We start from the raw sequence: 17949 nt of genomic DNA on the forward strand, positions 1-17949 counted from the left end.
TTAATTTCTTCTACTTCATAGCAGTTCTGCTAGTAGAATAGTGAATAGTTCCTGGTGTATGTGGCAGCTATAAATAATACCAGTGTCTGTGCTGTTAAGCAGACGGCATCATGGTAAGCTGTTTCTCACTTTCCTGTTAACATCGTTTGTTGCTTATTCGGTCTTCGTTAAGAATCTCGATCCTAGATTATCTCCATTGCAGTCCTAACTTTATGAGCGTGCTGAAGTATTTGTGTCCCCATATATGACGTAGGGTTATTCACAGACACGAAATGGGGAAGTGGGTACACCCCCAAGGTTAGCACATCATGAAACAGACATAATAGGCATAACTGTGTTCCCCACAGGAATGATTCCCGCTCGCCAGGGAGTATAAGCTACTTGCCTTCCTTCTTCACCAAGCTCGAAAACACGTCACCCATGGTTAAATCAAAGAAGCAGGAGATTTTTCGTAAGTTGAACTCCTCTGGTGGAGGTGACTCTGATATGGGTAAGTGGGATTTCTTTCATGAATCCCAAAATAAAACCTGCATTAATAATAATTGTATCTCTGGTGTTGCCTCTCATGCGATCCTTGAGTTTGAAGGCTCTTGTAGGCGTCTGTCCAACCACATTTGATCTTAAAGTTTCTTCTCAAATGTCTGCCAGTACGTGAAGATTGCCTGCTAGAGAGCAAGAACTTGCTGCTTTCTGAAGCTGTCCGTCTTTTCTTTGCACAAATGTGGGGCCGGATTAGCTCTTTGTGAATTTTTTTTTTACCCATTGGTCTTAGTTTTATCCGTTTGGGCCGAGTCTGCATGACCACTCCGCAGCCATTTGAAGACAAAGCGTGTCCTTTCAAGTCTTCTCTCTGTAAACATCCTGCGTCATCAGCTGTTCACGCTGCTGGTTCTGAGTGTCCCTCCGCAGAAAACCACTTTATTTAGCTTAGCCTCTCAGTAAGTTCTGAGAAGTGTGCTCTGCCCCAGAGGCATCACTGTTCAGGAGTGTAGATTGTATTAGGGTGTTGGGCAACGAGCACGCAGTTAGGATATAGTGCCCTTAATACGAGCATAAATATCAGGGTATCTTGATGCGCTGCTCTGGGTCCGTACCTTTCCTTTGCTGTACTTTTGGAGTCACTGGCTCCAAGTCCGTGTTGTGCCACTCAGTTACTTTTCCTACGCCAGCAGTGTCTTCCTGGATCTCTGTTCAATCATTCAGCATTCATCCGTAGAGCGATCAGTCCACCGGGTGAAGATAGAATAACCGTAATGGCAGGCAGACAGTTACGTCGTTATAGCCCTGGGCACTTGGAAGCACGTACAAGGCACTTAATCCTCACAGCGGCCCTACACCCTCCACGGTGTAATCGTCTCCGTTGTGCAGATGAGGAAACCTAGGGAGGTTTAAGAACCCGTGCACACTGCCTAACTGGTGAGTCATGGGGCGGTGGCCCCACTCTGGCGTGCCAACCCCACGTCTCTGGCGGTGCGCTCGCTGGCTTGTAACAGTTCTGTACTCACAGCATCGTCACCCACGTCGCTGGTGGATACTCAGTAGGATAAAGCTCTGTGGCATCCAGACCTTCCCTTTGGGTTGAAAGTCGTACTTCTCCATCTTTTCCTCAAGTACCTCCAGTGATGCGGCGAGATTTGTCGGATCTGGGTTTTCCGCAATCTGCTTTATTTCTGTGATCTGCGATCTACTAGTCTCCCGACCCTGTCAAAAGAAAGGAAATTGTGGGCTGTGAACTACAAAGTGCCAGGTGGATGTGTGTTTGGATCTGACGCTTTATGATTAATAAAGGTTGACCATCCGAGAGAAAAAAAGGGTGAGCCCAGTGTCAGTTATTGTTGTGAACTCTCTCTTTGGAAGATAAATATTTTAGAATATTGGCCGGCATTGCTGTCAGGCTTACAGATATCCTTTCTTCTTTAAAAAAAATGATGACATTTTTCTGTCTCATCACGGGTTTCATCTGTGACTTACAGAGCGTCAAATGTCACCAACAAAAATGTGGTGCTCTCATCTTCACATTCTCTCAGAAGGCAGAGAAGAATCAGAGCGTGGAGACCTGCCGATTCTAGAATGGCCAGTTTAGAATTGTTCCGTCTTTGAGGGGTTTTCGCTCATCCTCTCTAGTCTTGGTCTCGCCTCATTTTAGTGGGAAAAAAATTGTTTGACAGATGTCAAGCCACATGTGACTTGAAGCCCACTTAACAGTGTTGTCTTCTATTTTCTTTTGTCCTCAGGCAGTAGCTCTCTCATTCATTCATTCAACAATTAATTATTGAGCAGGGTGCTGTGTTGGGCGCTTTTACAATGACAGATGGTCTCTACTCTGAAAATGTAAAATGAAACAAGTCCCTAACTTTAACAGAGGATAAAATGCGTGAATGTCTTAATGCAAGTACAAACAAAATTGCTTGGGGAATTTTTTGATCGCAGGAACTCTTTTCGATTGTGGGAAGGGACAGTTGAGGAACTGTATTAAGGAAGCAGTGGGCTGATGGGTCCCCAGGGCACATTCCGTCTTCCCCAGGAAGTAGAACCGAGACATCAAAGCCATCAGCAACCTAGACCACTTTGTTTCACCTTGGAGTCTCTCGATTAATTCAGCGTTCCCACCGAGGACATCAGTGATTTTGTTCTTCAAAAACCGTAATGCTTTAAATTTACTTTATTTGATCTTCCGCAAGCCATTTTCCCCTTCTAGAAATATTCTCTTCTCTTGGCTTTCAGATACTATGTTCTCCTGTTTTTTTCTCTTCTACTCTGGACATTTTTTATGTCTTCTTAGCAGCTCAGTCTTGCTCTGCCTGACCCTTGAATGCTGTTTTCCCAGTGCCGTCCTCACGCACTAGAACCTCTGAATCCTCTCACCCGCTCCAGGGGTGTAAGCTGTGTGCTGAAAACTCCCAGATTCGTGTCTGAAGTGGGGTTCGGCTTTTCCCATGAAGTTTCACTTGCATACCTTTGAGGACCTCTGTCTTCTTGTGAATTTGGCTTCTTAAGTGTCTAAAAAGGAATTAACGTTCTACCTCTGCACACGGAGAAGCACGTCACCCCCTCCTTCCCTGCCACACTTCCTCCACTAGCTTCTTTCTGGGCAGCCCTCCCTCTGCACCTCTTCCTGTCGAGTCTGCCTCCTAAACAGCTGTCCCTTGTCGGTCTTCCCTGCCCGTTTCTGAGTGGTTATCACGTTCTTTCACACACGTGTGCCCATCTGTTTTAAGCCAGGGGTCCTCACACTTGAGTATCGATCCCTGTGCCTGGAGTGCTCGTTAAGCATGTGAGCCACAGGCCTTGGGACTCGAGGAAGTTGGCACTTTTACTGAGGCACGGGGGTGGTTCCGTTCTGACAGCCTCACAAAGTACCACGCTAAACTGTAAGCTCCAGAGGGAAAATACACACAGGATCGTAGTGTTCTCACCGGTTGAAAAATACGAAATCGTCTTTATCTGACCATTTTGATCAGTAAGAAGGTGATTTTATGATGTTTCCACCAAATGCTTAATAAATATTTGTCGAATGAATGAATTCTATTCCAGAAACTTTTGTGTATTCGTCACTCCACTGTTTCAGGTTCAGTTTATTTACTGCAAGTTTTCCTGACCCATGAGTGGGGAGACGGTCACGGTTTTATATAGTTCTTCCCGGAGATTTTTGTCCTCCTTCCTGTTGCCAATTTAAAGTTGCCCCGATGAAGGAAGTTTTTAGTTTCCAGGCACATGCAGCCCGGCTTCGGAGAGCGGCCTCCTCTCGGGGGAAGAGCCCATCCTGCTGCGGACTCCCCCAGAGCTCCGCGTTCTGCTCTGGGGCACACCCCACACCCTGCTTCCCTATTCTCTCTCTTTCGAGTTCTCAGCAGCAAGTTGGAAGTTGTGGTGAGAACACCATTCACGTTCCCAGATTCCTTCTACCTCTGTCTCGGCGCTTTATAGGTAGTTCCCAGGCTGTCCCACCTGTTGTTCATACTGCACAAATGACAAATCACGGGCTGCTCCTGCGCCTGTGGGAGTCGCTCCCGGTGAAGCATAGGGAAGCCCACGTTTTCGTGCTGTTCGTGGAGGGGTCTGAGGCCAGGCTGCCTCAGACTGGCTGGCATTCCCGGGGCTCATCCCAGAGGCGTCTCTCCTCTGGCAAACTGGACCCCTTTCCTATTGGTGTTTCTCCGGCAGTGCGAGCGCTCTCTTCCTCCTGTGGGCACGTGGCTCCTGTTCAGATTTTCCCACATCCAATTTTTTGTTGCTTGATTTTTTTAAAATAAGTACTTCTTTATCTTAACTGGTGAAAAATAAGGTTGGGATCATGGGAAATAAAAAGGTTAATTTCACTGTAGGGTTTGAGACTTTATCTCCTTCAGTGTACGTGATCATCCCATCTCAGTTAACTCAAATGTTTGTTTAAATACAGCAGCCGCTCAACCAGGAACTGAGATCTTTAATCTGCCAGCAGTCACTACCTCAGGTAAGAATCAAAATGTGTCCACCCGATACCCAACGAGTACCGACTGCCCAGCAGGGGCACTGCTCCAGTGTGCATAAATGTAGTCGGGGAGGAGACAGCGGCAGTAAAAAAGGGAGCCGAGCTTCACTAAACACTTGCTGGAGAGGTAACGGAACAAAGAGAATCAAAACCACTAAAGAACAGTGTAGAGACGAGGGAGCTGAAAAGAGGAAAAAACGAGGAACTTTAAGAAAAGTGGCTGGACCCATTCATTTGGCAAAGGAAAACTCCATTTGCTGGAGTTACTACTGGGGGATTTGGGCGCCCCTGTGTGGGCTCTCGGGGTGTTGCGGGCAGCTGGCCCGGGGCTGTGTGTCCCGTGGGCCCAAAGGCCTTTTGGAGTCCGCTGGTCTCTGTCTCTTCGTCTGCTGTTCGGAAATAAGCAGAAATGGCGTGCTGGTCTCTTTCAGGCTCAGTTAGCTCTAGAGGTCATTCTTTCGCTGATCCTGCCAGTAACCTCGGTCTGGAAGACATCATCAGGAAGGCGCTCATGGGAAGCTTTGACGACAAAGTCGAGGAGCACGGAGTCGTCATGTCCCAACCTGTCGGCGTGGTGCCCGGTGGCGCCAGCACCTCCGTTGTGCCCAGTGGGGAGACCCGCAGAGAGGAAGGGGACCCGTCACCTCATTCAGGTAAAGTGTGTTCACTCTTGTGCCCTTCTGCTGCCTTTCCCGAGAAAACGCCATTCTACGTCCAAGTTGTAATGCGTCACCAAGACGTTTCATTTTGTGTGTTCCCAGAGTCCCCTCTTAACGGTTTTACTTAGTTGTTGTTTTTTTTTTAACCTGCTCAGACATTTTAGTAACACGAACAAATTTTAAAAGGATGGAGATTTTTATGCAGAAGTCACCTTTGAGTGTTGGGTTTTTTTTCTTTGCATCTAGTCCTTATCTGGATCGACATATTTTAACTAATACAAGTGCAGGTTCCTTTCTGCTTTTGAATAAAAGGGACTTACTATTGTAATAAAGAGAACAGGCTCAGCATTAAAGAATTTTAAGCCATAGAAGAAGGGAAAAAAAAAAAAAACCCTTCAGATCACATCATCCAGAAAGCTAGTGTTCTTGTCTGATAAGCATCATTTTAGAAGTATCTGTGTATGGACACATAAAAGGCCAGATAGACATCAGAACCAGTCATTCATACGTCCTGGTAAAAGCAAGCACACAAAAAACTGTGATTCTAAGCTTTGAAACCCCTTTTTCTTAATCTTTGAGAACTGGGATCTCTTATGCTTAAAAATTTACCGGCAGGTCAGCGGTATTTCAGGTTTAGTTTAGGGTTTTTTCCTGTTACCCTCAAGCAAAAGATCTCACTAAGGTGAAGAAGATCAAAGAGATCAGAGGTTCTTATTTATTTACACCCACGTGTATTTTATGGCAACGTGGATTCACTTCCTGCTCTGAAGGATGAGCACAGTCTTCCCCTTTCTGCTCTTACCTCCTGATTTGTATTGATTTACCTGTGCGTGTATTTGAAGGTGGTAACATTGGTGACGGTCACCCACTTCAAGCAATCCTGGTCATGTACCCCTTCTGTTGAGACCTTTCTTTTTGGTACTGTTTTCACACTCCCTTTTCTCTCAGAGGCTGCTGTCCTCCGAGACTGTTCCCGCTCAAGAATGTCTTCTTGCTGCCTTGATACTTGAAAGGACAGTGTGGCACCTTTCTCAAAACATTCCATAGACACTATTACATTTCCCCCACCTGGCATCAATGGTTGTGTAAGAAGGCGGCCAGATGTCCCCTTTTTTGGCAGGTGACAGTTTATCTGCCTGAAGCCTCTTTGCCTCAATTTGAAGAAGTTAATTAGTTAGTATGTTGGCGTTCGTGCTGTGTCAGACTTTCCTGACCACAGGGAGGCTGTTTGCACCTGCAGGTGGATTTCTACACTCCTGGAAATGTTCTGTTTTGCCTCTTTCGTTGGGCTTATCCATCTCAAAAAACACAATTACATTTTTGCCAGCTAGTCTTTGTCCTCCAGATCTGTTACCTTCTAGTTCTTTTAGTCATCTTAATCTAATTATTTCAGTCGTCTTCATCTGTTGCTTTTACTCTAGCTCACATTTTCCTTTTGTGCTAACGCCCTTTTTGTCGTGTCTGTTCTGATCCTTGCCGTATTTTGTTTCCTAAGCTTTTCACCTCTCCTTTTTGACGATGATCTGTTCTTTACCAAAGGAGCCCAAACTGGCTTTGTGTGTTTTGAAGTTTCTCTTCCAGAAGCATCTTTTCCCCTCGTCCCATTCGGTTCTCTTCCTGACCATCAAGGACTTGCACTTCTTTTCTGTGCAGATAGTTGAAGGGGTTGAAGTTGCCTTCTACCCACTTTTTTCTGGGCGCCGTGGGACTCGGGGCAGGGTGAGGTCTCAGGTTCTGCGAGGCAGAGGAACACGTCTGCTGCTCACCTGGGCTCTGTTCTCTTGAGACATCATTTCCATGCTTTGTTCTAGAGCCCTGTCAGGGGCGTCCCACTCCTGTGAACTTCTGTAGACCGGAGCCTGGAACAACAGGCCGCCAAGACTTGCTGAGCTTCTGCACGAAGGGGCTTCTGTTCCACGCTTTTGGGCATAAAATTTCCTTGGGGTGGTGTACGGATTCCTCTGCTTCTCTTTAAACTGGCAGGCAAGGAGGTAGTTAGGATTTAAGATTTTCGTCAACCTGCTTTAATTTCCTTAGTTTCTGTGCTCCAAGACCCGGAAAGACATGATGTTCCTCTCAGAAATTTAATTTCCTTGGTTACATGGTTTTCAAGTTGATGGCATGAGGACATACCCCTTTTGCTTTAGTTGCTACAAGTAAATTCTGGCTTTTAAATACTAACTTTGAAACTTCACTGGGTCCTAGGATCTGGGTTCTTCGCACCGCCTGCCATCCTCCCGCTTTCTCTCAGCGGCATATAACCCATCAGCACTTGGGTAGGTTTTTAAGTTGAGAACATAATTACTATATGTCAAGAGTTAATTTATTTCACTTTTAGGAGGAGTTTGCAAACCAAAGCTGATCAGCAAGTCAAACAGCAGGAAATCTAAATCTCCCATCCCTGGGCAAGGCTTCTTAGGAACTGAAAGGCCCTCTTCCGTCTCCTCTGTACATTCAGAAGGGGATTACCACAGGCAGACACCAGGGTGGGCCTGGGAAGACAGGCCCTCCTCAACAGGTGAGGAACTTACTGCTAGAAAAGGAGTCGTAAAGTCCTTTTTTATCAAAGCCTTGGCTAGTACTTCTAAAATCAAACTTTGGAAACCTCAATTTCCATTATTGTATCAGTAGGATTCCACTTTCCAAAACAGACACTGAATGCATGGAATCTTAAAAATTTACAGAACGTAAGGTCTGATTACCACGAACAAAGGAAGAGCTATGAAAACATCTCCGTTCCCCCCACTTCTGTATTGTGCTGGGAGCCAGCACCTGCTATTTGCAAAGCCACGAAGTCTGTGATTTCAGTTCTTCCAGGAACCACACCTGAGAGCGAAGGGCCGCTCCCAGGCTTCACCCTTAGCCTCTCTATAGACATTCTTAGAGAAGGTTCTTAGGGAAATATTAAGAAATCAAAATAAGAAATGGAGACAGTGTAAAAAGCCATCTCTATTGCAGGCTCACTTATATTTATACAAACTGATGAAAAACCGTGTTCTAGGGTATTTATGAATGTTTTCCTTTTTGTGCTTGCTTGCTCGCTCGTAAGCTTTCTTCTCGAATCTAATAACCACAATACTGGTTGTCTTGAAAGGGAACAGGCTTTGCTTTTTTGTTGTTTAAATAAAACTGGGATTACCTGGTGTAGATTTAAGGGTCTCAGAGAATCGTGAGCCATCTTTTAGGAGTTAAATACATGTACGTCAGTGGAAAATGTCTGAAATGTGCTCTCCCCCTTATTTACATATAAATTTCCTATGGATGTCGTCAGCATAACTGAAGGCCTTTGCTTCATAAAACTCACATCACGTGTGAAGTGATTGTGCTCTAGTTTGACAACTTCTAAACCAGTAATTGTTTCCTCTCTTAGGGAAGGAATTTAATTTGTGAAATCCCTTGATAAAATGGCTATGTTTTCTGTCTTTAGAGTTTCTTAAGCTGTAAGAGGCTTTCTGGGGACAGTTGAGACCAATGTAGAAAGTGGCAGGAGGTAGCAGTGCTGTCGTTAGGTGCACATACCCTCTTCCAGATCTTGTACCTTTTAAATCTGCCCAGAGACCCAGCAGCTGACCTGCATCCTGCTGCCCTGTGACCTGCTGCAATTCCTTGTCCCCTCGTCCTCTGAGCACGTACTGCCGCATTTATCATTAAGAGGCCAGGAGTTCTTGGTGTAACCAGACTCTTCGAGCTTAATATGCAGTTTTACTTGGATTCTCCATGGAAACACCTGGTTCTAGAACTCACTGAAAGTTCAGCCCTGAGCTTCCACTTCCGGACTTAGCAACCCTAAGCTTGCACTTACTCGTGTCCTCCGTCCCTTCTAGATTCTCACCGGATTGGTGCCTTACCATAGGCTACAGTCTACATGGTGAAACCCTGGCCCTTCTGTGTTTCATTCTGCTCCCGGTGTCACAAGACCATTTCAATAGAATAATCGTGTCTCCCTCCACCCCGTGGAAGCTGTAGGGAACAGCAGCTGTGCTCATGACGGTGAAAACAGTTTTTCTTTTGTCAGGCTCGACTCAGTTTCCTTACAACCCTCTGACTATGCGGATGCTCAGCAGTACGCCACCGACCCCGATCGCGTGTGCCCCGTCCTCCGTGAACCAAGCGGCTCCTCACCAGCAGAGCAGGATCTGGGAGCGAGAGCCTGCCCCGCTGCTCTCTGCACAGTACGAGACGCTGTCGGATAGCGATGACTGAACCGCGCCCAGAAGGGGTCTCGGTGGCGCCAGGGTGTGGGACAGGGAGCTCTCGTTTTTGGCGGTTTCATTTTTAATGGCAGGTCAAAAGCCTTTCGTCCTAGGACTTGTGCCCAGAGACTTTTTAAGAGAGCCTGGACCGCAGATGATGAAGAAATGATGGGAATTTATTTGGAGAGTCAAAAGGGGGGGGTGGGGAGGGACGGGGGGACTGCCTCGGACATAGGCAGTTCGGTGGATTATAATAATAGTGGAGGGTTGAAATGTAGAGTTTTTAAAAAGTGACAATTCTTGTTCTTACATCTGTTTGTAAAGAAAACCATAATGTCTTTAAATCACTCTTCTGTAAATAGATTACCTTTTTTGCAGTGTTTCCCCTTGCTGTAGTATCTGGTGTACTTATGTTCAAATCAGCGCATCAACCTGGGGGGTAATTTTAAAACAAAAAAACATCGCACCTATCTTTTTAACCCTTGCCTTCTCAACAACCTCATACAGCCCAGTTACATAATGTTGGCTGTCACGGGCATTGTACTTTTATCTAATTTTGTTTCCTCTAAATTCAGATTTCCAGCGATGTTTAAAATCTTGTGGAAATGTTTAGATTTTTAACACAGACCCTATATAAAATCTGTACATTACGTTTTTGGGTCAAAGGTAGGAGAAACAAAATTCTGCCATACTGTCAATTTCCAGTGCAGGCTTTAATTTTTTTTTTTTTTTTTTTTTAAATTAGTGGCACTGAAAAATATTACTGCATGGGTATGTTATAGTTCAGTTTTTAAAGTTTAAAAACAAAAGGCTTATTTGAGGCATACCTCACTGTTATGCACACTGGTAACTTAACCGTGGCCCTAAATATTCTTTTTCTCCTGCATTTGATGCAGCCCAACAGAGCTTTTGTTTCGAAATAAATTGGACTACCCTGTCCATAGCCACATAGATCATGTGTGATTCAAGGCTCTTGATGTCTCAGGTTTCAGAGGAGTGGGTTGCCCTGTATTATCGGTTGAGTTAGAAGGTAACGATCCGTACAGAATCTGACTCTTAGCTTTGCCTTGTGCTGTGTATCCCGAAGCCTCACTTCCCTTTCCCCATGTGCCAGTGCTTACTCTTACTCTCCCTGTGATTCCTCGTGGGCAAGAGTTTACTGGTGAATCTTTCACCGAATCTCAAGGAGCAAATAATTATGAAGGGGTCAGTTTCACCCTTAATAATTGCTTATTGAACTGTGAGATTATTTTATTTTACGACTTCATAGTGCTGCAGCATCCTTCAGCACGTGGATACTGTTTTGGAAGGATGCCACTGAAGATGAGAAAGGGGAGAGGCAGAGGTCTCTCGGGATGATACACGTGAGCACTTCATGGACTTCTAAGTAGATCTCAACTTTTTAACAAAAGTATGCAAGCCTCTACAGAAAGCAGGTGTATGGGAACCACTGACTGCCTCCTTTGTAACGAGGTCCTCGCATCACCCTCAGCATTGGTGTCTGATCTTGATTTTAATAATGAGGACACGGGCTCCGTCCTTTGCCTACATGGTTAAGGCCTTCACTCTTGTTACTATTCTACTCTTGTCTTAGACCTGAAGTCCTCACAGTAAACTTGAGAGCAGGTTTAGTGATCAGATTCCTTCCACTTGGAAAGCTGGCACCACTTGATGATATACATAAAATTTTCACGTGCGTGAAAAACCGTAACTAAATGTTCTAATTGACAGTTTGCTGCTGCTCGTAATGTCTGAGACTTTGTTAATAATCTACTGTGTCAGCTGACCCAAAAGAGATGATCATGATTATTTTTCCATGACCCTGAAGGTCTTGAGCTTATTCCAAGTCAGCACAGTCTTTGAGAGTAGTCGGCTCAGAGCCTAGCTTGTTACTGGCGCAGCTCTCCTCGAGGACCCGAGAGTGAGTGGCGCTCCCCCTTTGCCCCCTCCTCGCAGTGCGTATGTGTTTTCCTATGCCATCCGCCACCACCTGGAGTTCAGAACGGGAGAGAAAGTCCAGGACCGTTTCTTAGTTGAGAACAACGAGAGGACAGAACTCTCACGGGCTTACCTATGGAGCCAACCGTCTCGGAGGGAGGACGTCCACCTCGGCAGGACTGAAACGGCAGACAGCCCCGAGAGTGACAAGAGGACTTGAAGTCGGCTGAAACCAAGGCATGACACTCTTTGCAGGCTGAGATTTCAGTGTTCCAAAGCTGCATCCTTCTGTATGATTTTTTTTTTTTTTTTTTAGCACCCCAGGACCTAAATTAAAGTCTTCCCAATGCTGTCCATAGCAGCATTCTGACAGCCAGATCTCCAGTGCATGTTTATCATGGGAAGTAACTTGGGTGTGCGGGTTCCAGTTTTTAAATATTTATGCCCTGAAAACGCTGGTGACAGTTCAAAAATTTCTACTATGCTCTTTTTAACAATTTACTTTTGAACTCAGACCAGTCGGCAAAGGGATCGCCCTTCCTGCCCTGCTACCTTGTTTTACAACTGTGCAAATGAACTCTCATGGAGACACCCACAGGAAGAGACTGTCTTCTCTGAAAACACCTATAGTTTTTCCAGCACCGGGACGGGACCGTGAGCGGAATCACTGTGGAGATTGAAAAATTCTTAAATAAAACCTGGAGTCACAATCCTTACTTTCAGCAACCCCTGCAATTGTGAAAAAGCAAAAACGTTCTCCACGTAGGTGAGTAGTCCACTAGTTGACGGTAATTTCTCAAAAATCACCAACCAACAAATTAAGACTGGGTCGCACTGAAACTCAATCTCATTTACATTCTAGTTTCTCATTAGACTCAAAGGAGCTAGCTGGGTGGTAAGAGATGAGCTTAGACAGAAAGCAGGAAGAAATTTACATCTGCAAAATAGAAAACTTGCGTCTTAGTCTAATCCTGGAGGATCTGGACCTCAGGATTTCTAGTATTTTGTTTTTAACTCTTTAGTGAGTTATTTTTTATGAGAAACTCAAAGATTACGGAATACATACAATGTTGTTGTAGAGTCTCTAGTTTATTATGAAAGGATTCTTCCAATAATATGTACACAGAAACAAAAATATCTGTTTACCATTCCCACTCACACCCCCCACCCCCCAAAGGCTTACCAACAATAACAGTGCTCCTTCATGGCACCTACAAAAATTGCCTTTGCCCTAGGCCAGGGGCTCTTTGCAACACTTCTGAGGTAAAAACCTCCATCTGCCTATCTTGTATGTATATACTTGATACGCTATGAGGCAGTGTGATAAGGCTCTTTGAACACAGTAGTAGTCTATTCATTTAGGGTCATCGGACAAAATACATTCTCCCATGGCTATGAGACAATCTCATTCGTTTCCTACTTACAGATGAGGATACTGAGACCCAAACTCGAGAAGCCTGGACTAAGATCCAGATCAGTGATCCTTCCACTGTATAAGCAGAACATATGAGAACTACTGGGGAGATTTTACATATTACACTTGTTAAGGCCCGACCCTGAGACAGAAGGTTTGGGGGTGCAGCCTGGGCACGTGCAGAGGACTCTGTTCAGGGACCTAGGCTGCAAAGGAAGCGGAGTCCTCAAACAGCATTGACAAGTGTTCATATCCTTCCTTTTCCCCCCTCTTTCATAGTCCTATATAACCAGATATGAAGACATACAGTTTACTTTGATTTATAATTAAACGGGTGTATTTTCAAGGGCCTACTTCCTACTTTAAAACTTCATGCTGGGCGCTGGCACAAACCACGACAATGCTTTTGCTCCATTATGCATTAGGTCCCACACTGAGCTTCATGAAATACATAAGAAAAATAACTCACCATAATCCCCCTTTGCCATGAGACAGTTCTGTTCTTCCAGATATTGGTAAAATAAAAAAAGGTATAGCAAACCAATGGATCCAAATCGTAGGATAGAGATGCCTGGCTGAATCACCACACCCACCCCGAAGGCCAACTGGCCCATCTCCATCTACAGGTACACTTAGACCAGCACGACAGCACCACACCATACGTTACGACAGAAAGCATCACTTGACATCTGTCCTTAGAGGTCAACATCAGCCAGGGGTGAAAGGCGTCTTTCCTTTAAAGAACAAAAGCGGCAGTGCGTACAACTTGTCCTTCACCACAGCTAACTGACGAGACGTGAATATCAAGGAGAAAGGGTTTAAGCCATTGATTTGGGTGCCACTGAGACTAGAATAACCACTGTTACTTAAAATTCCCTACAACAAAAAGGGATTTAGCGCTTCATAAAATTAAGTGAAAGGTCTACTTTTTCTTGACAGCTCAGCCAGCTCTTCCCTGATGTGCTGTATAGAAACCTCATCTCTTTTCAGCTCTGCTTGCTTCAGTGCTTCCTGGTAGATCTCTTTTGCTTGTGCATATCGTTCTAAAATAACCCAGAGAGAAGGGAGAGTAAAGAGAAATGTAGGTTTTCAAAGTGATTCTGAAAGATTCTGAGAGCAAGCACTAGCGACAGTTCAGGTCTAACTTGCTGTATGCTCATTAAGTGACAGGCTGGCCCTGCCTCCTTTCAGCCTCTGTGACACGATGGCTCGCTCGGAGAGGCTGTGAGCCGGCCTAGCTGTAGAGCGCCAGGGCAGCGAGGGCCGGGGCCCTCCGGTGCCCTGGGGCCCTGACTCCATCAGCCGAGCACGTGGCTGATGGAAATTTTCTTTAGCTCCATGTGTTCGACGGGCTAGTGCAGGACGACACAAGTTACGTGAACTGAACCCAATGGTACTTCAACCAAACACACATCCTTTTTAGTACATTCAGCCAGCCTTTGAATCCCGGAGCTTCCTGACTGCCCCTCGCCCTCCCTACAACCGTCTCACAGCTGCAGAAATCCAGTGACCCCTTCCCTCAAGCAGGCCCGGCGGGCTTCCACTGCCCCCTACCTCTGTGCATCAGAATTGCAGCGAGATTACTGAGCAGCATGTGTAGCTCAGGATGTTCTATCTGTCTCGCCAGATCTGATGCCTTTTGCACATAAACACAGGCCTCATCAAAGCGGCCCTGTGCATCCAGGGTGGTAGCCAGGTCACTCATCAGCACGATGGTCTACACACAAGAGAAAAAACAGCCATTTTTTTAAAAAACAGCCACACGGATTTAACATTAATTTGGAGTCTGGTAAACTGTGGATATATGCTTAAGAGTTCACGTTTCCTAGCACGTTCCACAAAAATGAAAGACATCAGCCTTTAACAAACTGATATGTATGTGTGTATATATATATATACACGTATATATACATATATATATATATATATATATATATATATATATATATATATATATATAAAACAAACACGTATATCATTCACATTGTATGGGGGACGGCACCAGTTTGGCTCTCTGGAAAACAATACAAATCTACCAAGTAGGGAACAGGATATGACTTATTAATCTAATCATCAAACTAGAAGTACCAAGAAAAAACACTAAACGGCAAGATGAAGCTGTAACGATCTCCTGATTCGGCAATCCTGAGAAGCCAGCCTCCAGGGCTTTATTTAACGTCATCCCTACTGGTGACTCTGAGACTCATCGAGAAGAACCACATATATTACTGATTTAGGAAGATTCCCACTAAGAGTTTTTAAAATTTTGGTACTAAGAGAAGCAGACCCTACCCCCTCCTCTCAGTTCTAGCACTTGGTGGCTTGAATTCCAAGTTTGTCTTCTTATTCCTCAGTAATATTCCATTAAAGGGACTCTAACCTAAATCCCTTTCCTGAAGAGAGTTCACAGCCCAACAAGTTGCCCTGCCCATCGACCTGAACCTTGGGACGTGTTCAGTCCAGTTAAAATGCCTGTGTCCTGTGCTGGGGGTACCAAGCATTCTGACAAGTGGTCCAGTTCTTCCTTCTAAGAATTTAATGTGAGAGACGAGAAAGACAAAGTTCAACGTGTTCACTGTTCTAACAGCGCTGCACGGTGTGGTTTAATTCTATGTCCGTGGTTTTTACTTTGTAATGTAGTCCCTTTCTCCTTTCTGCCCCCCCTCCCCCAACTTCCCCTGGCATTTTACCTATGTGGTGAGGGAGACAAGAATCTTCATGCATTAACCTGTTCCTCTTAATGATTCTTACTAATGTTCCTTATTACAAAATACTGTGCCATGTACCCTCAAGGCCTGGAAGCTCACGGGTGCCTGGTTAGACCTACCTTTTATAAAGGCTGCTCTGCTGGGTGAACCAAAATGCAGGCAGAATGCTCTGGATAACTGATTAGAGGTCTCAAATCCTTTGTTTTGTTTCGTTTTGGTTTGTGTGAAGTAATCCCTACACCCAATGTGGGACTCAAACTCTCGACCTCAAGATGAAGAGCGGCGTGCACTACTGACTGAGCTGACCAGGTGTCCCTCACCCCCTTTAGGAAACAAGCAGTTGGGGGCGGGCAGAGGAGGGAATACCTAGCACCTAGCAGCATCTGCTGCTGATCTGCTCCCAACGAGGGTGGCATTTCACACCTGGAAATTCTAAACCTTTGTTTTACAGTTCCCCTCTCTGTTTTCCTCCCTTACCTGTGGGTGTCTTTCTCCTAGTATTTCTTCAGAAATCTGCAAAGCTTTTTCATACATCCTCTGTGCCTGTGCCGGCTGCTTGGAGAACAGAAGGTAGCGGGCATAGGTGTCTAAGCACATGCCAAGGAGGAGGTGGGTGTTGGCTTTCTCTTCCACTAAGAAGGAAATAAGAGCATTGCTAGCATATAACGACAACGTAGAAAGTGAGGCAGAGAACTGGCAGACCTTTCTTAACATTTTGCTTGTTATCAAGGCCCACAAATATTTTCACAGTACCGGACCCCCTGAATGTTACACAAAGGTGACAATTTAGGTGGATTCTCATCTAAACTGGTCCCTAGACCCAATTTCAATGTGTGCAGGAAGGCAGGGAGGTCCCCCCACACCAAGAAGCAATTCTCAGACACCAGCAGGTGTGCAAGAATTCACTCATTTGTGTGTGCAGAGATAGCATCAGACTCCACAAGGGTTCAGTCCTCCTAGACCGCAGCCCCTTCCTCCCATCAGACACCAGTCATAGTCCTGTGCCTCTGACCTCCAGCTAGTGATGGGAGTGACCGCCATGACCCCCTCTAAGGACACCAACTGCAATTGCGGGTTGTGACCTGTGCTTCTCAACAAGTGGCTGTAAATCTGAGGGTCCTGAGAAACCCCTCCTTTGGTTACATTAATTTGCTAGAGCAGCCCACAGAACTCAGAAAAACATTTTACTTGCTAAATTACTGTTTATCATAAAAGCCTAGCACTCAGGAACAGCCAGATGGAAGGGATGCACAGCGCAAGGGATGTGGGAAGGGGCGGAGCTTATATGCCCCCTCCCAAAGCACCAACAGTCCCCACACCTCCACGTGATCTTCAGCCCAGAATCTCTGTGAGCTCGGCCTTCTGGGTTTTTATGGACGCTCTATTACATAGGTATGACTGACTGAATCATTGGCCATTGGCGAAGGATTAAATTTACAGCCCCTCCCCCCCTCCACCAAGGTCAGGGATTGGGACTGAACTTCCAACCCTCTACCTTCACAACCACCTTTAGGTGTGTCCATTCACATAACAAAAGACACCTTTACCATTCTCAACACTTAAGAAATTCCAAGGGTTTGGGGAACTCTGGACAAACACCAAATAAAGATGTGAAATATATTTTGGTCATGTGAATGATCAATTCTATCTTAAAATCACAATACCACAATATCCATTTAAATGACGAACTTTGCCCCACATTTCAAGTAAGACCTTAAGTCCACATATCAAAGCATGGAGTATTATTTTTAGGTTGAAATTGTATTTAGTAGAAACAGGTAAAGATCAATTCCAAGAATGAGTTAACAAAGTATAGGGCAAATGAAAGAGTTTTCAGGTGCAAAAGTGGCAATGCAGTTAGGAACAGAAAACACTCAGAATCCTGAACTAGAAAGTCACAAGCCAAATTGAAAAAACAGTTCATCCACTTTTTGAAGAATAATAAAGGCTGCAATGATTATCAACTCCTGACAAATTACAGTACTGACTACACACTGTCTGAAAACGAACAAACTTCAAACATCTAATGCCACATGAACTGGAGAACACGATCTCAAGAACAGGAACTTGCACGAGACCCAGAAAAGAGGATACAAATAATATAGAGATGGTAGTGACAAGGAAATTCTGCAAACAGCTCTGCTAAAAGTAAATGTTTACAGAAAGGGCTTAAAAAGAGAGTTTACCTCCGATAAACGTATGTAACCGAACCTTTACACACTCAACTGACGGTGGTCAACTGGGTTTATTCACCAGCAAATTCACGTGAACCCCCTTTCCTTCCCTATTGTCAAAGTTGCAGAAAACTTACAAATGGCATACAGAATGTGAAGACGATGATGTAACCAAAGAGCGGGATGACCAATTATTGAAGAGAGAGTTTATTTTTTTTTTTTTTTTAAATTTTTTTTTTTCAACGTTTTTTATTTATTTTTGGGACAGAGAGAGACAGAGCATGAACGGGGGAGGGGCAGAGAGAGAGGGAGACACAGAATCTGAAGCAGGCTCCAGGCTCTGAGCTGTCAGCCCAGAGCCCGACGCGGGGCTCGAACTCACGGACCGCGAG

The 17949-nt window shown here is 45.0% G+C and overlaps 2 protein-coding genes across 17 annotated transcripts in view; one reads left to right on the forward strand and one right to left on the reverse strand.

Annotated features, from left to right (window-relative positions):
- Window positions 1-10274, forward strand: part of NCOR1 (nuclear receptor corepressor 1) — a 159644-nt gene extending 149370 nt beyond the window's left edge. For 14 of the 16 annotated variants that reach the window (XM_042917444.1, XM_042917443.1, XM_042917445.1 and 11 more), the window contains 5 exons: window positions 348-490; window positions 4400-4453; window positions 4903-5124; window positions 7469-7648; window positions 9146-10274. In XM_042917444.1, the coding sequence (XP_042773378.1) occupies window positions 348-490; window positions 4400-4453; window positions 4903-5124; window positions 7469-7648; window positions 9146-9333 (787 nt within the window). In that variant the 3' untranslated portion in view covers window positions 9334-10274. The remainder of the gene's footprint in view (window positions 1-347; window positions 491-4399; window positions 4454-4902; window positions 5125-7468; window positions 7649-9145) is intronic. The other 2 variants (XM_042917448.1, XM_042917454.1) reach the window with 2 other exon arrangements.
- TTC19 (tetratricopeptide repeat domain 19) overlaps window positions 1-17949 on the reverse strand; it is a 45291-nt gene that overhangs the window by 2589 nt on the left and 24753 nt on the right. The window contains exons 8-9 of the mRNA XM_042917461.1: window positions 15861-16015; window positions 11395-11487 (exon numbers count right to left, since the gene is read on the reverse strand). Of these exons, the coding sequence (XP_042773395.1) occupies window positions 11395-11487; window positions 15861-16015 (248 nt within the window). The remainder of the gene's footprint in view (window positions 1-11394; window positions 11488-15860; window positions 16016-17949) is intronic.

This window comes from Panthera leo, chromosome E1 (genome assembly GCF_018350215.1).
Source record: "Panthera leo isolate Ple1 chromosome E1, P.leo_Ple1_pat1.1, whole genome shotgun sequence".
Taxonomy (NCBI): domain Eukaryota; kingdom Metazoa; phylum Chordata; class Mammalia; order Carnivora; family Felidae; genus Panthera; species Panthera leo.